This window comes from Merops nubicus, unplaced genomic scaffold, assembly GCF_000691845.1.
Source record: "Merops nubicus isolate BGI_N331 unplaced genomic scaffold, ASM69184v1 scaffold10858, whole genome shotgun sequence".
In the NCBI taxonomy this organism is placed as follows: domain Eukaryota; kingdom Metazoa; phylum Chordata; class Aves; order Coraciiformes; family Meropidae; genus Merops; species Merops nubicus.
This window is the reverse complement of record NW_008625178.1, coordinates 33,478-59,973: the sequence shown is the minus strand read 5'-3', so window position 1 is coordinate 59,973 and position 26,496 is coordinate 33,478. Positions and strand designations below refer to the sequence as shown.

Here is a 26,496-nt window from a genome sequence, read left to right as displayed (position 1 = left end):
TTGGTTCAGTTCTCTTTGATTTCATCAAAGTTGGTTTGTCTTTTAAACTAAAAATCAGTATTATTAATACAAGCAGCAAACAGGAAAAAAAATGTTTGAAGTTAACATTTCTGAAAAAAGTCTTTTTAATTTCAAGCCTGAACTGGAAGCATTTCAGAACTCTATGCCCATAAGACTCAAGAACAGAAACCTCTCTTGAAGTGTCAAATATATTGAGGGGTAGGGAGAATATGAAAAATCCATTTGCTGACCTGTTACAGCCAGGCAATTATTAAGAACATCCAAGTTGATTTCTATACAGCCTTTTATGTAAAACTTGGTATCACCATCAGGTGTATCACAAATACCAAAATATCTTAAAAATAAAATTTAAGCAGTTTACAAATTCTTTTAGGAAATCTGAACAAAATTTCATTGATACTATTTTCTTGTTACTTGTAAAGTCAAATTAACTTTTCTTCACTAAATTGCAACTTTGCAGGTTGCCAAAGGAGAAAAGGTGGTTTATTTTTTCCCTCTGTCAGCAGTTTCCAGCACTTTGGAAGACGGGCTATGTAGTATTATACCCCATTTTCTACTATTGAAATAGAAGTCCTCAAATTGTACAGGAATGAAAGTAGTGATCACGTAAACAATGCTTGCTTTTAAATGTCCTTCATGACTTGTTTGGCAGTGAGACAGCACGTGATCTATTCTTGATTTTGACTATTTCTGTGTCTGACAATGCAGCAGTAAAAGCTGCTCATTAACAATGATGTCTAAACAAGACAATAAATAGGGAGTGGTTTTGTGTGTGTAGCATTCCCTGCAACAGGCTGTATTACAATAGCCCAAATAAAAGAACAGCAGAAGCTTTGCTTTTCCATCAGCAATGCCAATTACACTTTCCCTTTATTTAGCAACATTTGCAAATGGAGAGCTGCAACTTATCAGTTACTAGTATTATAAAATTTCTGTTAACGTGTTCAGAGAAAAAAAATATTGATATGTCCTTGCCTGCTTTACAAATTCCTTCTTGTTCAAAAATACTTAAATTATATGTCAACTCTGGTAAATAAGGAGTGTCATTAGAAATGACAAGACAACTACACTAGAGAAAAAAAAGATACCTATTTAAACAAATACATGCATTAAATTAAACAAGTTGGACAGTAAACAAGCTGCTAAATAATATTATTTGAAAAACAAATCAATGTACACAGGTAAAAGGTTTCTGGACCACACAGGCATATTCAAAATCACTAAAAGGCTTCTTTTATTAAAGCAGGATGGAGACATAGACACTGCGGGAAAAAAAATCCAGAGACCATCTGCTTATAGTCAGTTCTAAAGAAGTACATTTGCTCAAGGTGAGTAACAGGGAAGAGAGCATTCAGGTGACACTTCAAATCCTGCTGCCAAGAAATAAGTTGTGACACATCAGTGATTCTGTGTTTCTCACTTTCAAACATGGTACCTGTGGACCTATTTTCCGTTTTTTTTTTGGCTTAACAGAAATAAATGCCATTTGAATTGCTAGGGCTAGTAAACCAGAAAATTTGTATTCACACTAGATTTTGGAGGAAAATTATAGCCCATAAAATAATTTGAAGATATCCTTCTGCTGAAATTGGAGATCAAAATTACATCTCAAAATCAACGTGTTTTTGTTATTTCCTTCACTCATCCCGCCACAAAGGGAACTGGAGTCCCGCGCAATCATCGTCCAAGCTCTGGTAGCTGAACTCATTTATTAATCAGCCTGTCACTGTTGCTGACTATTAAACTACAAAGACTTCTATAAAATTTGAGATTTTAATATTGTTTAATCTTATGTTTTGCTTCAGTGACAGAAAATGTGTCCTTTTTTTTTGTTTTGAGGAAACAGTATAAAGATTTTCTCATAGTTTTTTTTCTGTTTGAAGAAGAAATCAACAAATCTTAGGATTTCTTGGTTTATTTTTTGTGCCCATTTCTCATTTGCTAGTATTTATTGAGTAATGTCTGCTGTTTGAAGAAGACTCATCTATTCTAGAGGTAGGTCAAGTCTTAAGAAATTTATGAATATTTATTATTTAAACTTGTCACACCATTCTGCATGCCAGCAATATTAAAACGTGAACAAGAAAGTGGAGGAAACTGTTGCTTGTTTCTGCAATACATCAGTTCTTCTGTGCACCACAGGCCATTTAACATCAATTATTATATCTATCAATATTGATACCTATACTGTCATTTCTGAGCCTGGTGCTAAACAATAAGGAGAGAATATAATCCAGAAATACCTTTTTGTGTAAAAATCTGTGATGAATTCACATTATACATGAACATGGAAAAACTGTGTGTGCATAGATATACCCCTACATTGTGCATGTACACACACACAATTACATATGTAAATTTCTATAAAAATGTTTTTAACATAGTCTTCTTCACACTGATTAAGGTAGCAAGGCAGTATGGCTTGCCCCTCTACATGACTGTCTTTCTTGAGTAAAATCATAAAAGGCAGAGATTTGAGTCCTTCTGAAAACTCCTGAGTTTTCATATTTTTGCATGTCTTCTAACCTCCAGCAAAGGGTTAATGAAGCTTTCAGAAATCATGCCACCTGCACAGTTAAACATAATAAATACAAGAAGTTGTTATCTTATAGGAATTGCCTTTGTGAAGGCTTTTAACCTCTTAATTACACTCTTGAAAAGACTCCTGCTATTTCAAAGGTTTCAAGAAATAATTCCTATTGTAAATCAGAAACCAATGCAAGAACCACCTTGTGAACAGAAAATTCCTAGACTATATGAAAGAAGAAATTCAATCTGTGCACACCTTTATCTGACAGGCACAACCCCGTTTAAGCAAACAATAGAATAATAGTTTTCTTTTCCTCAAAGAGGTCTCTTTTGCTGGTGATCATCTTTCAGGTGATAGCAGCTTTTCTGTATAAACCCATATCATTCCATCTTGGGTCTGCTCCACAGCTGCTAAAGGTTTCCACTGACCACTCCTATTCTCTGTTTTAATTCTGTCACAAAATATCGGTCCTTTTCACAGACCGCACAAACTATGTTTAGTTTACTTCTTCCAACTTCTTCACCCAAGGAAAAAAATATTTGCAACAAAGCCTGAGTGAGACTGTCATTTTGTTTAGAAACTGTGCTGAAAACTCAACGGTCTCTTTCAGAGCAACAAAGGAACTCTTGTTTGCTTGCCTTATCCTGTTTTTGGTCCAGCATGTGTATAGAGTGATGTGATCTCAGCGAGATTTTTTTTGTTTGTTTAGCAGAAATAAAATCTAATATAGTCACTAGACCAGCATTTTCTCATGACTTTTTCAAAGATCAAAGGAAAGAACTGTAACCTCAAAAGCATACGGCTGAGATATTTCAGTCTGTGTCTGGTCAATAAAGAAAAAAGGCACTGACCAAATAACAATTATAAGAGAATTAATTCTTAGGACTGTTTCACCTTTATAAACCTTAATGAATGCTTTGTATGTTAAGGAGGTGTATGTTGTTCAAGATGGACATAAGAACGTGGGTGCTAATACAGTATAATGTGTGTCTACGTAGTGGTAAACCATACACAGATGACATAATTTTGCTGAAAATAATTTCTTTTCATTAATTCTGTTTTTCAGATTTTGGCTGAATTGAACGTATGCAAAAGATGTCAACCTTCTGGTTAACACAGAAAGTGCTTATACATTAAAAAAAGACCATACTCAACACAGGACGTTTCTCAACCAATGCATCTTAGCCAGACTGGATAGCTTGGTACAGATGCTGGCTCACTGTCATTGTTAGACTTTTACCAGTGGCACTGGTGATCAGTGCGCATGTTTGCAACAATTTTTGTGATAGTTATTTGAACTTCCAGATTGACTTCCACATTTGGATTTTGGAACTTTTTAGGAAAGTAGTTTTAGTTCAAAGTCATTCTGTGAAAATATAAGGTGGTCAATTAAATCACAGAGAAGAGTCAGGTGACATTTTCCTCTGTCCAAAGAATCTGCCTGCCTGTTTTCAATTATCTAGATATTTTATGCTGCATATTCAAAATTAGTAGATTCTTTAGAAAATTTAGTCACTTTATTGTCTCAGGTGGCAATGGAATTCTGTGGATGACTCAGAAACATGCTTTATTTACTGTGTCTTGTGTTGACACAGCAAGAGTGGCCTTGTGTTTCCAAAATGTGAACTGCAAATGCAGTGGAAGGAACTCATGATACTGAATTGACTGAACAACAACCTGGCAGATGAATTTCAGTACAGATAGCTGTCAAGTGAGGCATTTAGGGAAAACGCAATTCAAACTTTACATGACAAACTCTTGAGTAACTACTAACATGCTAGAAAGGAGGTCCTGCAGTTGTAATAAGTATGAAAATAACAGTTCAGTGTTCAGCAAAGGTTAAGAAAATTAAGCAAAACAATGTTTCAGGAGTTAATAGGGAACAGAAAAAAAAAACGCATCTGTAATTCCCCTCTATAAATCCATGATGTGCACACACTTTAAAGATGCTGTGCAGGTCTGATCCCTCCTTGACTTGTCTCGAATCAAATATATAAGAAGTGAAAAAAAGTTCAGTGACAGTGACAAGGATGACCAAAGAAAGAGCACAGCTCCCACATGAGGAACAATTCTAACAGCATATATCTAAAAAACATGACTAATGGAGATACAACAGAAGTCTATAAAATCCAGCACACATTAGTTAGTCACTGCTGTTTCTACTTTCTCCTGATCCTGCAAGTAGGAGACATGAAGTGTGGTGGGATGTTTCAGGTAAATAACAGGAGGTACTTCACCATGCTACACAGGGCTAGCTGATCAGCAAATACACTACCACAAAAATCTTAAGTATTATACTTTCTCAAAAAGCAATCATACAAACTCACAGAACAAAATTCTTTACGAGCTATTAAAATCCAAGAAGCCACAACAGGCCCAGTGAGTCCCAGAGTGCAAACCTCCAGCAGCTGGGACAGTTTACCAAAGGAATATTATTATATTCTTTGCCGACCTCCTAGTTTTCCTTTGACATGTGCTGTTGAAGACTGGCTACTGGCCTAGGTCAGCTTTTTAGCATGACCTAGTACAACCATCCTTCTATTAAGGGGCAGAAGCACATCAAAATAATTTCATTCCTACCACGAAGCAGCCCATCCTCACTCCTGGTCTAGTAGTTCTGGCAGGAGTTCTGTTAAAACTGAAGCTTGTGGACTGAGTCAGCATGGTATAGACAAGAACTACAAATACAGAGACCTGCCTGAAGCACAGAATATAATTAAGCATCCTTTAGTATACACTTTGTTTCAAGAGTTAATAGTGTTTTCCATACTGCTTAAAAAGAAAAAAAATATGCTAAATAAAAAAAAAAAAAAAAAAAAAGGGAGTCATTTGGGGTTCTTCTTCTTTTTCCTGGTGAAGAATCTTAAGAAGAAACCATGGAAAAGACCAGTGCTCAAGGGGCCATATTCTTCTTCACAGACAGAAAGCATTGCAGAGTGAGGAGCGTCTTTTCAGATGGTGAACCAGTTCATAACACTGCAAAGAAGCTGCTGGTGTCATGCAATTACAGGAATTAAATCAGGAACTTTTGATGTTTAATGAAGAGTACAATTCTTTTGAAAAGCAGCTCAAAGAGAGAGAAAAGAGAGCGTCGATTCAGCACATTATTAAGTATATGTTAACAGGTAATGTATACGTAATCACGTATTACTGTTCACGCAAGGAATTACGAGTTGATTTATCAAGTGTACTCACAGAGACTGCAGGCTGCGCAAGTTCTGGAGTGCTTCAGTAGGAACCTGGCGTAGCTGGTTATTCTGCAGCATCCTACGTTTTGAGTAACACAAAAAAAACAGAATCAACACAGCAAAGATAATTTCTTCCTATTTTAAGTGTTGTAACTTTTTTTCCAAGCTTACCTCCTTTGTACTGGTTCTACTTCAAGATTAACAAATAAAGGCAAGCTACGCAAATACTCTGTTCCCCTGCCCCTGTCAAATGCCTGTTGTCTTCAAAGCAAACAAATACCTGTAGCATATTAGCTTTGTTACCAGCTACACATCAGCTTTGAGCAGGATTTTCAAAGCAGCTGAGGAAGTTAAAAGAATAAATCCAACTTGCTTTCAACAGGGCTTGAGTTCCTAATTGCCTCCAGTGATTCTAAAACTGTCTTCCTAACGTACTGACTTCATTTTCCTTCTGAAGTGCTTCAGTTTCTTATTCTGACAAAGCTGTGAAGGATTGACTCTTGACAACCTTACTCAGGAAAATTCTGCTATGGCAAACAGAACTTTTAACTTCATGAGAAGTTCATGATTTGGTTTGAATAAAATGTTATGTCTTTGAAAACTGCTAAATTTTTCCCATTGAAACAAATTTTCTCAAACGGAAGGTTGCTAGCAATGACCTGACAAATCTCACTTCTGAAATACCACACCATTTAGCTGGCAAAGACAGAAAAATTATTTTTCATTCCAAAAGAATCTTGTTGTCTCTTTGAATACAGTTTCATTCACACGGCCTAGTATGCTTGTTTGGACCAACTCCTACATATGTGAAAGGATTCTATGTGGGTAAAACTGAAGTAGTACATGCTGCCTTCAAAATGAGGCATATTCAATAGGACACTGTAAATGAAATCACTTTTGGCAGGCCTAAATTTCCTTAGGCCAACAAGAACTACAGCTGGCCAACTTAAGAGCAGATGTAGTGGGAAGCTCTTCATACTTCTTTCCCACTTAGGTATTTTTTCAGTAGAGCTTTGTATACTCTTATGGCAATATCTGGCTTGGCTTAATGCTGCCTAGAAGGCTGGCGTTCTTGTTAATGATACAGTTTCGGTGAACTTTATGTCAGCAAGGATCCCCTATAGTATAAATAACGTGACGTGGCCTGCTAATAATTTTAGTAACTATATGTACTGCCTTAGTACAACAAATAACACAGGGTTTTCTAATACTTTTTGTAATTTATCTTACAGTAATTACATCGCATATAACAAGATATGAAGTAAGAACTATATTTTAAATTACGTGGTGTTCTACAATAATGATTTTTCCCCCTGGCTATCATGAAAAGGAGAAAGCAATTTACCCTCTGTTTTATGTGATCATGAAAAGTTCACTAAGATTTTTAGACTTCAAATCAGAACTTTTGAGAAATTATACAACCTATTAACCAAACTGGTTTTTACCTTTGATATTGTACAGAGACATCTACTTGGTGAGCAAGTTGTTTTTAGAATGCCATTAATGTTTTCCAATCTTTGTGTTTAGGATATTTTCTATATGAAAAAACCAAAGATTTAATGATGTTCATATGTATCTTCACTTCAACTGAATTGTTTAAAATGAGCTGATCAAAATATGTAATTTACTTGATCAAAACTTCACTGGTTAATTAGTTCCCTGGAGCATTTAGGAAATCAGAAATATATCAAACAACGCACAGTTTACTTACAGCACTTTAAGACTGAAAAGGCCAGCAAATGCTCCCTTAGGAATGTATGTCAAGCCATTTCCTGCAAGACGTCTGCAAAGTTTGAAAAAGGAAAAGAAAAAGAGTGAACACTTCTTTTTCTTCATGTGGTATTAATTTGGTTGTTAAAATCTGCAACACAGCTATGTTTGACCGACTGATGCCAGAGGCAGCAGGGCAGCAGTGTAAGACCCTTGTTTTGTCATTAATACAGTTAAAAAAAAAAAAAAAAAAAGCCCTGAACTGTACAGTTGATTTACTGACAGCTGGACTGCAGAGACAAAATGTGACTTCACTGCAAACTGAGCTTACAGACTAGAATGCACATTGAACTCTTCATATTGTTCTTTTTACAGATTAGAGCCATCTCAGCAACTAAAATACAGATACGCTGACAACAATAACATCATTGGATTTACAGGCATGCACTTTTGAAATCGTGTATGTCTGTTTGTGAACATTTAGCTCATTTGCACTAATATCAAAATACATTCATATAGTGAAGACCACAGTTCATTTTAAATTAACTATGCATATAACTGCTGTAGTGGTGGAATCAGGATTTTCCCTGTGAGTAGATGTGTAATAGGGTGGCATAAATTCTATTTGCTAAAAGTTGTAAGGCTTTTTTCACTAGTTCTATTCACCAATTCTAATTCTTCCTTCTCAGAATTCCTGAAAGTATTTTAAAGACCTAGGTAAGTACAACACATACCTCTGTAAAAAGTGTTACTCTCACAAAAAAAAAAAAAAGAGACTGCATTCTGTAAGCTCTGTGCCTAAAAAATCAATCATGCATTTGCTGTGAAATAATGGCATTTCCATGTTGCCCATCAGAGCAACTCCAGAGCACCTTCTGCTCAGCCTCCTGACAATTCAGTTCAGGATGAACGTGCTCCGTTACTTGTACCTCTGCTGGAACATTGACTGACAGGAGTCAGATTCCCAGTCATTACGTTGTGTCAGTGTCAGCAGAGGCACAGCGTCTGCTCTTAGCTGGCAACAAATGCAGGCTGATATGGTGTAACCCTCTTCTATGTGCAGACCAAGTTAAGCCAAGTGGGACTGGTATTTCCCATCATCTAAGATACTGCAGACCAAAACTGTGGACAGTTACCACTGACCAGCTTGATGTGGTAACAGAGCTGACATTTCACTTGGCCTCCGGCCCATTAGGAAAGACCACAGGACTAGATCCAGAAAATGCCTTTGCTACCATGCTGCCAAGGAAGGACCTACAGCACTGAAGTAGGCATTGGAATTGCCAATACTGTTAATGTAAAAAGCCATGTGCTTATGACTGCAATCCCAAAGATCCAGCGATGTCTGGCCCTCAAAAGTTGTCTTCCTTCCTCTGGAGTTCAGTTGCCCCAGGTTAACTACAGGCTCCTGAGCACATCTTCTCTTTAGACGCCTCTTTCATACAGAAAATAAAATTTGGGCCACAAAGGTGAAAGCATGGTTCTAGAGACCAGTTCCAAAGATTATTCATACATTTTCAGTTTGTGGAAAAGGCTTTTCCCTGTACACACACACCTGTTGAGTGATGTAACCTTTAACTTTGAGCAAGTGGCTCTTCCTCTCTCTGTTCAATGAACTTAATTGTGCTGTGCAGAGGTGCTCAGCTTCAGACAGAGCTGCTGAGCTTGTCTCTCCCTTTGGAGTACACTGGAGTCTGATGTTCAGACAGCTGAGAATTGGGCATGTGCATCTGGATTCCTGCAGACAGATGACTGAACCAAACCTGACTCACTCTTGCTCCAAGGTGAGGCACTCACAGGCCTTTTTTTTCCAGATATGTGAGGAGCTTCTCCAGCTTCAGGTTTCATTCTGAGCCAAAAGAGCAATGACTTTTGGGTTGTTGCTGGATCAAGCAGGTTAGTGTCGCAGTCCAGTATTAGAGGTTACTGGGTCAGGATGTCTGCGACCTCCTCCCCTCCCAGAGGGACAAGAGAGGGTTATAAATGAGGCTGAGACGTACACGTGGTGTTCACCTCTCAAGGGTAAATCAAAAATAACCCTTCACCATGCTCAAAAATTATATTGAGTAATAGATTGATAAAACATTGAGTAATATTGAGCTTTCACTTATAAGTTACTGTGTTGAGTGTCACATGGAAAGCTTGATAAAGAGCAGAGAACTAGACCCACACATCTAAAGACTTGAGCTGCTGCTCCTTCAGGCCACCATCCCTTTTTAAGAGTGGCTGTGTTGCAGCAAATTTCATAATTGTTGCAATACAAACTCTCAAACATGTTTTAACTGGAATACTCATAAAACGCAGAGAAAATAGAAATGCATAGAAGCAGAGAAAATCAGACCTGTTTCTCCTCCTGGAGAAGGGCTCTGGCAATTACCAAGCATGCTCCTCCCTGCTGCAAATGAGGGGTGGCAGCAATTTAATTGGGACGCTCTGTAGCTTTGAAGTTTTGTTTCAATGTGTAATAGTCACTTCACCCAGCTTCAGAGCACCATCATGGCTTTCTGTGGCAAACTTTAATGTTTGGCATTTTTTGAAAATGGACTGTCGTAACTTCAAGACATTTTTATGGTACCTGTAATGCATATCTAATATATTTAGAAAAAAACACCTAAGCACAGAGACACACCTACAGATGTACATGCCACATATCCGTCTCACTGGCAGTCAGGATGGTTTTAGTGAGACTGTACTGCACTGGGCTGTACTGGAGCTAGTCTCTGATGCCTAAAACTTTTCCACGTAAATTTTTATCCATTTCGTTTTGTGCCCAGGTTTTCTGTCTAACTGTCTTCAGAATATCTGACAGATTCAACTGTTGCCATTCTGACTGTAAGGTCCATTTGGATCATCTGGCCACCCACAGTATACCACCCTAAAACTCTGACCACTCCACATGGCCCCAGTTCCAACAGCTTTTAGAGGAATATCTGAAGCCGACAGACAGTTGTGAGGGATGCTGAGCCATGTTTTTGAGCTGTTCTAAGTGGTAGTTACCTACATTGTTAAACTGAGATGATTTTTTTCCTCTTTTATTTCATTTCAGAATCCAACCCTTGCTTTATATTCTGCTTTTAGATCACAACTTATCAATTATTAAGTACGTCTTGCAAAAACACTTTAGGCAGATGAAACTGCATGTTAATCTGCTTTTAGGCAGATATATCTGCATTTACTCCTTATGAGTTTTTCAAACCTCATGTCATTCTTTAAGTCCTGCTTTGAGTATTTTTTCAGTTTGTAAAGAGTTCTCACTAACTTTGAAGATAGTGATTAATATTGTATGATGCTCCTCTGCTTGCACAGCAGAAGATCCCACTCATCATGATAGCCCTACATATTTCAGTAGAGGGCTACATCAAATGTATCACAAACGCCAAAGTACACGTATGTCCATGTAGTTCTCACAAAGCAAACTGACAATATCAGAAAAGGTAGATATCTAGAAACAATTATTTTTGATGTAATGATGTTGTCTAACCTTCAGTTACCATATTAAATTATTTCTCATGACACCCTTTAATGATTTTGTGTGTAACTGACTTCAGGTAAACAACCTACATATTTCCAAGATGCTCCATAAGACCTTCTTCAGAACACAGGCACAACAGTAGCACCTTCCCAGCCCTTTGGAATTCCCCAGCAATGTGGTATTTGGTAACAATCAGCAAAAATTATTAATTAGTATCATTGTCTAATCCTTTAAGTAGTTTTGGATCAAAGTTAGCACATCAGTTCTTTAAGGTATGCTGCAAAGCTCATTAAGTTGGGCTTATTTGTTCCTGGCCATTTTTAATGTCTTCTTTGCCCAATTTTCCTGCTATTATTGTGTTTTTATTCTCAGTCTTGGCATAGGGGACAATAAATACCTTTGCTAACACTACAGTACATATATAGTACATATCAGGGTTTACTCTGCTTCAGGGATTTTGTTGTCCATTACCCTAAACTATTGGAGGTAAACTGTTCAGTATTTTACTGAACTTTGGATGGACTTTGGGTAGCGATTTTAGTCTGGATTGGTAAATTTTGCTGAACAGAAGAGGATGGACATAGTATCTGTCTCTACAGTTTAGCATTTAGTTAATGACTTCTGAGAGCAGGAATTTGGAATGAAGTAGCTTGTTTATAGTGTTTACACAACCAGATGGCTCGCTTCTATTGTTTGAACAACCTAAAATTTAAATTCTTAAGCCGCCTTTTTTTTTGTTTTGTTTTTCCCTATTTTTTTCCCCCCAGCTTTTCTCACATTATTTTGGAAATATCTCATTAAGTATATTCAGGCTCAAATGTGCTTAATGACATGCTTTAGCAGTGGACTTAGCAGTGCTGGGTTTACAGTTGGACTCAATGACATTAAAGGTATCCAATCTAAATGATTCTATGATCCTTTGATGAAAAAGCAACAGAAAATGCACAGCACTACTGATTTTGGATCATATTTTTGGAGCTATATTATTTCAGAACTAAATTTTACTTACACTGCTTCATGTAATCTGGCAAATCAATGGAGGTTGGAAAAGTTTATGGGGAAGTGTTACCACATGCTTCCCTCGGTACCTGCTACTGGCCACTGTTGGAGTCAAGATACTAGGATATTTTTGGCTTAAGCACAGGCTAAATTTTTAGACTACTGGATGTTTCTTTCTAAAAGATGTAAATTAGCTTAAAGAAAAGCATGTTGCCTGCATCCTTTCAAACAGCAGCGATTTATAAAATGTCTTTTAGTGCAGTTCAGCCTAGCTGGCAATCTCTTCTCACTGTTGGAATAGCTGCAGTACTGCAGGTCAGGGGCATGGCCCATAGTTGGAGCTAAGAAGAGGTGTGTCTGGGCTCTCCTTTGAGCATTCCCCATCTGTTTACCCCTCTGATGTATTCTGACATCTCCTGCAGTGTCATAGTTGTGATAAATGGTGGTCACCAAATCAGGAGAACATTCCCAAAAGACAACACAATTAATGAGCCATCCTCAGGAAGCTCTGCAAATGGACAGAAACATTTTTTGTTTGTTTTCCTTCAACTGCTGCTTGTGTCTGAGAAGAAAAAGCTTAAGTCCTCAGAAGAAAGCAAAAAACCATGATGCTTTGACTGAGCACAGTCAACTGTTTCCTTTACATTTTTAGTACAGTAATTTTTCTTCACCAACTCAAAACTGCTTTTTGTGTGGATTTTTCTGCATCACAACAAGCCTTGCCTGGTACTAAGTGTCTCTGCATTACCTGTTGGGATTGAAGACAAAATAAACACTAAAAAGTCTTCTCTCTACAGCTTACAAACTGTGACACCTCTCCACTAACTGTGGAAAGAAGCTGTGGCCAATCTAACCCAGGCACTCCTCACTGTCTGAACCAGACAGCAAGAGCACAATATGCGCAGTGGCTGCTTTTTGCTTTGCTTGAACAAGATCTACACCAGTAAATGCTGAACAAGCACCTGTAAAGTGTTATTTCAAAATCTAGTAGAATCAAAGCTATAGGAAGGACATAAAAGGAAGATAACTGACTCCTTGGGAAAAAGCATGTCTACATTAATTAATATTCATGCTGTGTTCGAACAGGATTAGCACAATGGAATTTTCTGGAACAAGTTCCTGATCAAATCTTCTAAGGTACTGAAGTTAAGAGACTAGAAGGCACTCTGGGTCTTGGTGTGGCTCAACCTGTGACAGGAATAAGTGTCATGAAAGAAGTCAAGCTCCAATACTAAAAAGTGGAAATCCAGTGAAATCTGTTTTAATTCTATTTTAGAAGAGATACAGTTAAGTAGAGCTTCACTGCACTTAAATTTATAATAAATATATTAGACTCTTTTTATTATGCCAGTACACTATGATAGCAATACCAGACTGACTCAACGTTTCTAGACTAGCACCAGTGCATGCCCTTTAATACAGATTATTATACAATTATATAGTACAGATAATACAATTATTACTGCATCACTTACATTGCCTTGTATTTAATCAGTCCACATGTACTGCAATATCCTATACAGAATCTAATTGTGAGTGCAACCTGAAATCATCCTTCAACTGTGCAAAGACACTGAGAGATTCCTAGAAAAATAATTTCGTGAACTATCTTGCCTTGATGTCACTGACTGTGCATTTTTCTACTGTTCACTTACTGGTTTGTTGATTTATTTAAGGAATGAGAGTAAAGACTGCTCAAACTAAGAGAATGCTATAATGAGTTTGGTTATATATAGATGTGTTTCTGAAGATCAGTAGGTTAACAACAATGCCACAATTCAGTCATTTTTATATTTGCCTGTTTTTCTTGGAAAACAGATCACAGAATCACAGAATGTTAGGGGTTGGAAGGGACCTCCAGAGATCATCGAGTCCAACCGCCCTGCCAGAGCACGTTTTATTCCTCATTTGCTACATGACATACTACAACTAACAAACTCTTCAGACAGATAATTGAAAAGGAATTACATAGAAGAACCTAGAGACTGGTGAAAATCTTCATTTTTGTGAATAGAAATGGAAAATGCAGAAGGCATGCGATGGTGAAAAACACCAATTGTTGGGACAGCTCTGCTGTTCTGTGGTACTAACCTTCCTCAGTTTGGTGCTAGAACACTAGTATGCCATGTAGAAAACTCCATTAAAGTCATATAATCATGCATTTTGTCTTTTACATCTTGGATACAGATAACAAATTCTCTTTTGTAATTTGAAACTTCTTTCTTAAAAGCCTGATCTGCCTCTCCAGCTGCCATAATTGTTCTGAGTGACTGATAAAGATCCATGGTGAAATCTTAGTCTCATTGATGTCTACGGAAAAGTACGTGCTGACACAAGTAAAAATAAGAGTTCCATTTGCACCCTAACTCAGTATCACACTTGCCAGTAATTGATGCTTCTCTGAGGAGGTTTACCAATAGCACCAGTACCAATCCTAAAATAATAATTTCTATTTCTAATAAAGGAAATGGCTGTTTGTGGAGGAATAATGCCAAAGTGTAACAAGAAAACAGACATTTCCAAACCTTTTTTTCTAAAACAACTTGCTCTGGATATAAAAAATTGCATTTGTTCAAGGAGGAACTACCCATGTTGAAACTTTGGCTTCATTTTATTTTTTTTTTTCTGTCAAACTTAATCAAAGATAAACAAGCACACAACTATATAAATATATAATCAATATATAATTTAACTATTTCTATGACCTTAATTCTCTTCAGCTTACATATACATCCATAAATAGGTAAAACTAAATGTTCTTGCTTCTTACTTAAAAAAATCTTTTGACAGCTTTACCCAAAGTCAACTCAAATTTTGAGATAGGAGTTTAATTGGATATTTATTAGTGATTACTCTTGGGTCAATGTAATAGAAATGTATTAATAAATGGGTGATTAATTACTGTGTTAATGATTAGTTAATGGATGAGATCAACATACATATTTCAAAATGTTTTTTAGGCATTACTTTGTTAGACTACAAATTTAAATGTTACTCTGTATTTTAATTATGTTTTTATATTTCAACTTGTCATGTTATTTAAAACTCTAATCATTACAGTGATATAAAAAGAAATGTGGGTCAAATGATATATTAAAAATCCTATGTTCAGAGAGATCAAAGAAGAAAATGTAAAGATATTCTCCTTTCTTTAAAAATGGGGAGGGGAGTGTCAAGTTGTAATTGTGCTGTATATTATATTTATTACTACTTACGGTTTAGTAAGAAATTCAAATATAACACGTTCTGCTCTTGCTTTAGGGCCTGATTGCCTTTTAAACTACATGTGCCAAATTCTCACAGGGTGTAAACTGGAATAACTCCAACTGACCTTAAGCAGTTGGAATTAAATCAGTGTGTATTTGATCTTGAGCTGGCTTTGATAAAACAGATCATAGATTTTTGTCAGTTAAGCATATGATCTAAGATGTACTGTTTCTTTCTCCACTTACAGAAGGCAGAGACTCCTTCTGCACCTGGCATGAGTGTGATTCAGTAACTGCCAAAGAGAACTCCTTCCTTTAAAGATCTCTCCTTTTGTGAAGCTGTCCATGGCCAGTGCTGAGAACATGCCGTCCTGCTCTCAGCACTGCAGAAGGCAGCACCCTTCTACAGGGCTCCAACAGGGACCTTCTGCAGCCAGGTATCTGCCTTCTGATGGTAGCAAGGCCAACTGTTGGGAGGTACTCTGACATCAGCCAGGAAACCCCACGCTGATTCCCAGTAGCGGATCCCAAGGATACAACCAATAAGAGACATAACTTCCATGTTTGAAGATTGCTGTCACCATATCACTACTCCCAGAACAATCTTAAATTTTTTAAAATTCCTTTCTCAGTGTTTAAATGTTACAGCAAGATGGAGCAACAAATGGTGGATCATATACATCGTATTTCCCAGGTGGGGTCTTCCAAGTGTCATTTAGATTTCTGATGCTGGCTTTGGTTTTACCCCAGTAGTGCCAGTTATCACCAAAAAAGGGTAAGAACTAATAACCATAGTCATTGATAACAGGAACTGGCTGAAGTGTACTGCTTTTAACACATCATGACCAAAGTATCAATAATGAAAAAAGTGTTAAGATGTTTTCGATAAGTGAAGGCCACAAATTGTGTAGGTTCAACTTTTGAGGTTACTGTTGTTTTCTGAGTGGTACAATGAAGCAACACCGAAGAATTAATGGAGAAATTACTACTATTTCTGTTTGAAAATTTAAAAAAACAACTTAGAACAAGTTGTTTTTACTGTGCTTGTGAACCTAATAGATATAAATGTGATATTGGCTGAACTTATTACCCACAATCCCAAGCAAGTGGAAAACTGAACAGTGTAGGTATCACAAGTGTTTACTGCACTGAAATCAAGCAGTCCACAAATGGGCTGAACTTCCACTGACAAAAAAGGAAACTATTTCTGTGTGTTTACTACCGCAGTACACAATGTGTAAGACTTAAATTAAAATCCTGCCTCAGGACCTACAGATACATAGCACATTTAATAAAGTATCATTTCACCTTAGTTTAATTAAGTATAATTCCACTATCTGTATTGATCGCAAAACGCAAAAAGCTCTTCCTATGACTTTGTTTGATATTCTAAATTAGTTCCTAATGGATATAGCTGGAAAATAAATTACGAGTTCCAGAAAGCATTCACAAGGTACAAGCCAAAAATAAACCTAGTACATACTCAGTAAGAGCAACACAGCAGCACTGACAAGGTTTCTTGGATATCCAACAGAACATTTATTGTTTCCACTTGCATGCATTTCTTACTCTTTTCACTTCTACCTTCTTCCTTCCCCCACTTTCTCCCCTTCTTCCCCTTTACACCACAGATGCACAGCAGTTCCAGTGTCAAGGCTGCTCCATGCAATTTGTGTTAACATTTCCAGAATAATTGTCTGTCAGCACAAGCTATTCAACAGGCAATGCAAGCAGCTCTGATATAGTATGGCATTTGCTCTGTCGTTTCTCTTTTTTTTTTTTTTTGTTCCTCCTCTTGTCATTTGTGATAAGACAACATAAAGGGCAGTTTGGAGGGTGCCAGGCTGACACAGCTACATGGCAGAGTTCTTTGTTGTTACTCGCTTTGGTGGCATCAAAGGGACAGCAACAAAGGCAGTGACAGCTCCAGAACATCAGGGCCCTTGTTTTGTGAATGTAAAGGTTACAAGTTGCTACCTCATACACCAGGAATCTTCTGCATTTGTGTTTCTTTCCTAGTAAATCAAACTCTGTATGCAAAAACTAAGGGAGAAAACTACCATAATTGTTTCTAACCGATTAACTAGATAAACAGCTTCTCATTGTTTTTACCAAAGTATGGTTAGTTTCAAGACTACCAGTACACTTCCTTCTGCCAAGTCTCTGAGTGCCTCCCTGGCTCTGTTAAAGCGAAGTTCAGGAATCACAGCCCTGAGTTATCAACAAAGTTTGTCTTATGGCAACAGAACTTACAATGTGCCATGGGCCACTTGCCTGGCTGGTGACAGGTGCCTCTCACTGGCAGCAATACCACGTATGGAACACAGTGGCATAGTCTGAACAGACTGTCTCTACATGTGAAGTGTATGTATGTATATATGTATGAAGTGGAGGAACCAAATTTACAATCTGTGTGAAGAAACGGAATAAACAACTTATGTGTTACATTGTGTTCAGCTCGGAAATTACCTATGGGATCCTGAGTCACTGAGCAGTGATAGTTCTTGAAACTTTAGCTGACGGAGGTGGCACAAGCCAATTTCCACCAGGAAAAGCTCCACTAAAACCTTCTGGACAAGAACTGTAAAACTGGTATTCAGGTGACTTTGGAAGGAAGCGTGTGTGCAAAGTTTGAGACCACCAGATGATCCTCTGTTTTTACTTCTGTTGTTCATGTGAGCTGCAGGTATTTTTACTTTTTATGCCTTGGAGGTTTTTAAATCTATGCAGATTAATCTTTGGGAAAGATTTTAGTATTTAAGCATCCTGTCAAAGGATTTTTGAAGTAAATTACAAGATTCCTCCACTTTCTCTCAATGTTTTGGACTATGGATGCAGCACTTTCATGCTTGCTACTACCTTACATAAACAGTAAAATGTATGGAACCAGTTTTCAGTGCTAGCCACAATGTGCCTGCACCAGCACAAAAATAAAGTCTGTACAAGACCCCAGGAGTTAATGCTCTCATTTTTCAAAGATGTAAATGACCACAGAGCTCAGTCCCACCGCTCAAAGTCAGTGGGGAAAAGAACACCTAATTCCCATTAACACCTTTGAAAACCTCTTTGTAGGAAGAAAGAGCAAACAGAAAGAAGTAAAGGGAAAACAGTAAATAAGACCATATGGTAACGGATTATGTCTGGTCATTTAGGACTTCATTTTCACAACTAAAGTGGCCTCCTGACCACTTCTGGAGTGTAAAGGGATTTCCACACAAATCATGGTGAGATTCACATAATACGTCTGTTTTGTATTGTATCTGTAATGCTACACTTCAGTACTGTAGCAAAATGCACTTTTAAAGGCACTTCTGCCTGAGTAACCACTGTAATAATATAGTGATCACTCTGAAGAACTTTGTATATATATTTAATTCCATTCCAGGTTATTTTAATAAATGCTACAGGTGTCAGTAAACTTTCTTGCACCTGTAAATACATTGCAATTAATTTAAAGTGGTTTCATTGCTTGATTTTGTACAATGGAAGTTACTTGAAACTGCCTTACTCTGTAGATAAAATAATTGCAACACAGCAATCCTTTGTTTTTTTACTGAAATATGTATTTTAAGTTGCTGAAAAATAACAATGCAATAAAAAACACTTGGAGTTCTACTTATTTGTGGAATGTTCTCATGTTTAAAATTAAAAGCTTCATATATGTGCATGTGTATGTGTGTATATATTTATGCACATGCATTTACATGTCAAGATATATCTAGTTGGAGATATTCGTAGTTAGGTTTGATTAAAATAGTTTTAAATTATTATTGGCTTTCTTCCTTGCTCTTCATACAGACATTAATTTATAAAATAAAACCGTTTCAGGCACTGCTTTGAAGTGTTATTAATCACAAAATGATATGTCTACACTCAGATGTATTTGCCTCTTAAACTCTGTAAGAATCCCAGCCTAGGCAATTCTTTACACTTTTTTAAAAACCCCTTTTTTCATGCATTAGTCTAATTTACTGCTCTATTAATATAGGCCTTCTACACATATTGCACACACAGCTACATCTAGAAATACGCCACATGAGATCGAGTCTTAGACTCAGTCATACTGATAAATATCTGCAGTTATTTTGAATTTATAATGAAGAATTTGACTTAATGGTGTTGTACAAGTTCATGCAGAACCCTTTGGTGATAATCAAGCAGTTGAAGCATATTTTTTTCTTGGTGGGAGTTCCATCATATGCACTTTAAGAGAAAATTAGGCCTGAAAGGCCCATCTTCTCATAAATAAAAGATCTTTCTCAAAACTAAACCTTCTAGGAGCTAAAACAGTTCAGTTTTCAAAGTACTATAATGTTTTCAAAAACTTTTAGAGAAGCATACACCTCAAAAATACAGCATAGTTTCAATATGTTGTAGTTCAGTGATCAAAGTCTTCGCCATGACCATTAGGATTGCAAGAATGCTGCTTGAAGAGCTGTCTGATTTTGGCTGGAGGAGTGGATCAGATTCAGCCCAGAAGGTCAGAACTGGCTGAACAGACCTGGCTTATATATCCTTGTTTTGGAGTCAAAACAATTGGTTTAACTGTGTTAATAAAATCTCAGTTCTTTTGGGGTAATGACTTAACAGTGTTGACAAATCATGCATCTAGGACATAACATCTAAGCTAAAACTCGGTGGATCAATCGTTAGCTTTTATCAGGTTTTTGAACTGGACCTCTTGTAAAGGGACTAGTAACACATTTTTCAACACTAAAACCCCCTAAAAATGAATTATAAGTTCCTCCTGTTGTTGTATTTCAAAGACCGTTGTATTTAGATTTCATGGACACATTGCTTTGGCATAAAGAACTCATAAAATCTTATTTTTACTATGTCTGCATTACGGGCCAAGTAATATTTTGCAATAGTCCCCTTTAACTAAGCCAATAAACAAATCACAGAATTCCCAGGTAAAATGGGAAGAAAAATCATGTGGCAATGTCTGAATGGGCAAAATAACTTTCATATGCAAAATCACTGCTCAAAAATGAACACAGGGGAGCATGGAACTACAATGCCTGTTAGTTCCTACTTCAAAATAGAATATCCAGTTCCTTTACCATTGTCTATACTTTTTCCCTATATAAAACTAGACTGTATTACGTGCCTCTGAACACCAAAATAATCTCTCAGCAAGTTGGGTTTTGATCTGCATTAAGAAGAGGTAATCAGTTGCCTTACATCTTCAAAGGCTTCAGTTTTTTATGCTTATTCAAAACATGAATACAAACTGGAAGGGTTTTGCAAAACAGCATCACAATTAATAAGAAACTGAAATGATTGGCTTGTGTGAAACAAATGGAGGAGCTGATGGTGTATACGTAAAACAAAACATAGTAAAGAAATATTTTTCTGGTACTACCAGCAACGAAGGCCTGAAATTACTTAATCTGGAACAGAGAGTTACAGGGATAATCATTTCATATTTCTGGTGAAAAAAGTAGGTCCAAAACAAGAATAAAGTAAAAACACCTTCAAAGGTTTTGATCAGAAACATGAAGCAGACCACTGAACATTTTCTCAAGCAGCGACATAAGACTCACTATTTGGGTCATCTAACTTTGGACCATAAAATGAAACAGTCAAGGTCAATGTACTAGAATTTCCCTGCAGGAAAAGCCCAAACTTTTGATCTTTTCTTTAATTGCTGGGGAGAAATCATTGGGTTAGAAGCTTTTTATTATAGGACACGTAAACATAAAAGTGACACAAAATCCACAAGCAGGGTCTCTGTGGCATGATACACTTCATACACACCCAGTACTGCTAACACTTGGTGTGTAACATTGGTGTGCTGTGACATTTTTGTCTGTTTGCTATTTTAAAGTTGCACCAACAGCATCAGGTAACGATAACCAAAGAAAAGAAGGGAGAGAGAGAATTAAAAGAAATAATGCTTTCTCATTACAAATGCTGCCAGTAACTAAAATAAGTCAGGAAAGGAAAATCTGCTTGCAAACAGAGTATTGTTCAAAGTTGGCATTACAAAATGGTTTTATTTTCTTTTTTTTTTGTTCTTCTTCATAGATGCCAGCTGGAAAGACTAGGTGGTAAAATTCAAATGAGTGTTACCAAAGACACCAAAAGTTGCCAGTGTAATACCCAGCTAAATTGCAGAGGACTGTACACATATAATAGCTTAAAATATACCATGTCTTTGCAAGAAGGGCAGCACCATGACTTCGCATATCTTATATGGGTTTTATGGTGTGTTAGCAGCTAAACATGCTATAAAAAAAAGGAGGCTTTCACATTTAAAAGCTTATAAAACACATTTCATAGGAGGCTGTATGCCTAGAAAATTCTTTTAATCAACTTTTAGAGGTACTCATGCAAATGCAGGTGCCAGTTTTTTCCCCACAAGATCTATGGTGCATCAGTTACAGAGTCTCCATCACTCCTCAGGAACCTAAATTTTCTTTTAAACCTGGGTCATATTACTAGGGTCACTGCCAAATTCAGGTCTCATGAATCCACAGTACTTTTCACTTTTGGTTAGCCACCATCACCTCAAAATAGCATTCCTCTTTTGATGTTGTGCTTCATTAGCTAGTTTTCACAGTGTACTTCTCCCCCTCAGTGAACGTACTAGATAGCATAACTAAGCTTTTTGTAGGATTCTGCATTTTACAGTCAGCCTTCAGGGATGCTAAATTTAAGAGTAGGGAAACAGTAATTAAAAGTGATTAGGACAAGAAGCCTTGATACTACAAAATGTGGACTCAATTGTCCTTGACACAGGCAGAACAAGGCGGCAGGTTTTGGTTTTGATTATAGCTATACTTGCAATTTTAATAAACATGAGCCAGTATTCAAAGTTTTAATATCCTGCTGCTTAACTATTTCCAAAAAGCAATCCAGCACTTTTAAACAGCCCTTGTTTAAAAATTTTAATTTGTTTGGCTCTGTCTTTGCTTAGAGAAGTTGTAGCCTCGCGGTAACTCTTTTATAAGTTCATTTCCAGAATCACAAGCAATTGGTTTTTTTTCAACTAAGTGTTTCCGCATGTGCCAAAAGTGTCAGGCTGACAGCTTTCCTGCACCGTTTTATCTGGTTCCCACAGTAAGTATGAGAGACAAACACAGGAATGTGTCTAGTGCTGACTATGCCCTTCAAGGATACAATGATACTTACAGCTCTTCCAGGAAGCGGAGATTGTGAACGGGGTTTGAGGGCAGCTTAGTAATGTTGTTCATACTGAGATCACTGCAGGAGAAAACAGACAGAGACTTAATATGGCATGCCACAACTGTGGTATCCAGCTGTTCATTCCACACATTTTTAAGTCCTGCATTAACAAAAATTAGTTCCTCTGCCAGAATTGATGAATCATTATCTAGTTAGCACGTTAAACGTTCTTTCTTTCGTACGAGCACAGCTTTGTCAAACCAAATGGAGGTTGTAGCATGCTCTTTGTTTCTAAACATTTCGGAATATTTTATCACGGTCTATAAATCAGCTGGAACACTATACAACCTTTTTAGTCCACGTAATTTTAATAAACCACTGTACTTTATTAAAATTTACTCGGAATAGTAAAGGAAAACTACTATGAGTTTTGTTGTTGTAGCACCATAGCACTCTTGGGTTTACTAAAATCAGTTGGCAAATGTGTAGAGATATAATCTATCTGCATCATTCCTTACATGTCATGAATATGGTAACATTTTGGTTTTGCTGTACAACCTGCTGCATGGTCGTACTGATCTGCCTTGCCTTACGTTAGGCACCTCAGGTGTCCCCAAAACACAACTTAATTGAGTCAAAGAAATGACATATTTTTGAATAATAAACATCCCCTTTTTAGAGTGTTCTTTTTTTTTGCAGGTTCTCAAATTGCATTAAGTAAGTGAAATGAACCATAAAACAAGAGTGTAATGTGATCCTGCTCTGTAGCACACTTCCTGGTGGGGTTCCACGGTAGTTCCTGGCACAGGAAGCAACCAGCCATATCAGTTCTGTCAGAGCTCATTCAAGCTATGTTTTAGACTAAATTTCATATAATTCCTTTTTAGTGTTAACATGCTTTTTCATTGTTTCCCATTGTCTTTCCCATGCCCCCCCGCAGTATCATTGTTGTTGCTTTGCATTAAGTATAAAAACTGTAAACAGACTGCATTATAAAATTCTGTGCAGAAGACAGAACTTACACAACAAACTGCTGTAATTTAAAATAAAAATATCAGAGACCTGCATATTTTATGCAAACATTATGTGACAATTTAAAACTCCCGACTATTTAAACATATATATATCTTTGTGGTGGCACTTATAGATCCCAGGTACTTTGGGTAGTATTTAGATAATTTTATTTCTTCCAGCTGTTGAGACCTTACAAGGTAAATAATTTATCTGTACATTGGTGGGTGGACGTCCTATTCCTATTCCATCTCGTTCTTATTACTCACAGTCTGTTTCACATTACAGAATATATGTTTTTAGTCAGCACAGTTAATTTTGATGTTTGATCTTTTGCTGAATTTTAAAATGTATAATTTAAAAACATACTTCACGTAGAGATTCTGAAATAAAGGAAATGTGTTAATACTTTACAACAATTATCAAATCACTGTTGGGTAAGGTCTCTGTATTCACTTCAAAATCAAGGTATAATTTGAGAACTGTGTACTTATGAAATGCATTCTCTCCTGTAATACTTTATCACCTAATTCTTTCATACCATTTAGCAGATTATTACCCTTTCACTTTGATAAAGGCTCAAAGGATTTATTCTGGCAAAGGAACAAAAGCATGGATTTATTTGGCAAGAGAAAAACTCATCCAGATAGTGCATCCCATACTACTGAATATTAAGATAAACCAAATATTTTAACAATATCATTTTGATCGTCAAATTTTCAGCATGTCTTAATGTTTTTTTCTAAACATAAAAAATCACGTTTTGGACCTAAAAAGCCAGCCTTGGTGGAAGATTGGAGTGATACTGTCCTAAGATAGACATATATCAAGAGCATTCTACAGAACCAGCATTAACCAATGGTCTGGCTTCCCAAGAGAACCTGAAGACTGTTTTTCTAGCATATTAATTCCTATTAGTAGTAGGCACTACTTGTAGTAGACAGTCTCCTTGTATCACTCCCAATGACGGCTCCAGTCACAAGCATCTACAGACCAGACCCTAATATCTTGAGAGGATCAGAGTAAGAGAAGATGGATTTCATTACGTGCTTGATGCACAATGAGAACATTGACAATACATGCACTCCTCTTAAAATCATCTTTAGACCCCAGAGGTGGAATTATTAACGGTGATTGAACTCCAATGTCCTAGTCTTCTTTTTTTGGACTCCCCTGATGTGGCAACATATTTACTCTAAATCATACTACAGAGAATAACCTCTTCATTTTTTCAGTCTATGCAGCATCAATTGCTACCTCTTTTTAAACCTACCAGTTAAATAATCTCTGTTAGACAGGTTCCTTTTCTTTGAGATTATTATCTTCTTGCAACATAAAGTAAAAAGACGTTCTTGTGCAACAGATCTACTAAACATTACCTATGCATATTTCACAGAACTACAGAATCATTTAGGTTGGAAAAGACCCTTAAGATCATCGAGTTCAACCATTAACCTAACATTACCAAGTCCACCACTAAACCATGTCCCTAAATGCCACACCTACAGGTATTTTAGATACTTCAAGCGATGGTAGAGGTAACAGAAGTTATTTCCATATATGCCCAATAACATCTTTCCAAAGCAGTTTTTAACACACTAGTAACTAACAGGTCATTCCAGTCTATGTTGGCAATGTGTCACTGTTGCAACTATAAAGATTTAAGCACACAAGAGAGACTGCTGTAGGGAGAGGTGCATCTTTCATGAGGCTACCTGATACAGCTGGAAAAACTGAGGAACTTTCAGGCACAAAAATCAAAAACCTCTGCTTCTTCCAACTGGACTAGCTGGCTAAATAGGCAACATTATTTCTTCCTAAAAACCTCACATTGCTTACACTGGCCAAGCAGTCATTCATCTGTGCTTAAAGTTTTTAGATTCAGAATACTCATTAGGGTCAGAAGCACTATGGATGCATTTCATCCAGTTTTTGTTCACTGGAGTAACTGAATTCTGAGAGAGGTTCCATGACCCAGAGCTGCTTCTGGGGGGATGTTCAGAGAAGTGAGACAAACAAAAAGCGTTCATGTAATGCAATCAGTCACTGAGTCTCAGGTGAGCAATGCTGCAAAGTCTGAGCTGCTGAGCAGAAACTCCTCACAGTATTCCAGAGACAAGGAAAGGAGATTCTCAGCAAACTTGACAGCCTCTGCACCATATGGCTAAGAAGACATAGCTAGGATGAGATTTATGGCCATTGGCTAGATCAAGCACATCTAACAGCCAGAAAGAGCTAGTTGGTAAAGTGTAGGCTTACAAAGAACTACTATGAAAAGTAATAACAATTATACTGATCAGTGTGTCTCATGTCCAGGACCTGCAATGACTTCTTTCCAAAAAGTGCATCAAATGAGTTTTCTGATTTCTTCTTTCAGTGCTAGCCTGGAAAAATCAGCAATTTGCTCTCCCTAGAAAAAAGAAGGCAATGAAGGATGACTTGCACATCAGGATTTGTAATGAAATGTTGAAAAATATTAAAATCAATTAAATTAAAACCATCCTCAGTGGAACCGTTATGATTTTATATCAGATTGATTCCTCAATTTTCTCTGTGTGTCTATGCATGTATACTCAGAACCAAACCAGCTGAAACTGCAAACATTTCTTGTCAAACTAGGTAGACTCTTGCAAACGACAGCGTTTAAAAACTTACGATTATTAGAATACTGAAAGTCTTTAGATAAGTTAAACAGAACTACTATATCCTACTGCCAAAGCACATGCAAACCCCACCAATGTCAGTACGAACTCCATTGTAAGAACACACCCTGAGTTTTAAAATATTCCAAATATAACCAGAAATAGAATCAGATCTACCTTTATGAAAACTACCTGCGCCATGAGCTGAGGTACTGTACTGGAAAGGTGACAGGTTATTTTGAGCAGTCAGGTGAACATATTGCTATTCCTGCAGCCTATTTCCAACTGCTGACTAGAAATGCAACGTAGCAGCAAATGAAACTTTTATCTTTTCAAACGATAAAACGTACCGCTTCAGTGACTACATTGGCAGCACAGCTCACAATAATGGTATCTTAATTATAATCTGTGCCAATCAATCACCACAATGTGTCTCTGCTGACTTGCAAAAGGAATCCTATCTGTGAAGAAATCCTTGAAGAATGGAAAATATTGCGAACTGCACTATGAAGCTCTCTGGTTTTCCCTGGTGACTATGTGGGTAATTTCTGATCCTTTGCAAAACAGAGTCCAAGAAGGCAAATAC

At 37.0% G+C, this 26,496-nt stretch overlaps 1 protein-coding gene across 1 annotated transcript in view; it reads right to left on the bottom strand.

Annotated features, from left to right (window-relative positions):
* LGR5 (leucine-rich repeat containing G protein-coupled receptor 5) overlaps positions 1-22,352 on the bottom strand; it is a 52,203-nt gene extending 29,851 nt beyond the window's left edge. The window contains exons 1-3 of the mRNA XM_008945598.1: positions 22,264-22,352; positions 7,451-7,522; positions 5,747-5,818 (exon numbers count right to left, since the gene is read on the bottom strand). Of these exons, the coding sequence (XP_008943846.1) occupies positions 5,747-5,818; positions 7,451-7,522; positions 22,264-22,325 (206 nt within the window). The 5' untranslated portion in view covers positions 22,326-22,352. The remainder of the gene's footprint in view (positions 1-5,746; positions 5,819-7,450; positions 7,523-22,263) is intronic.
* Between the last annotated feature and the right edge of the window lie 4,144 nt (positions 22,353-26,496).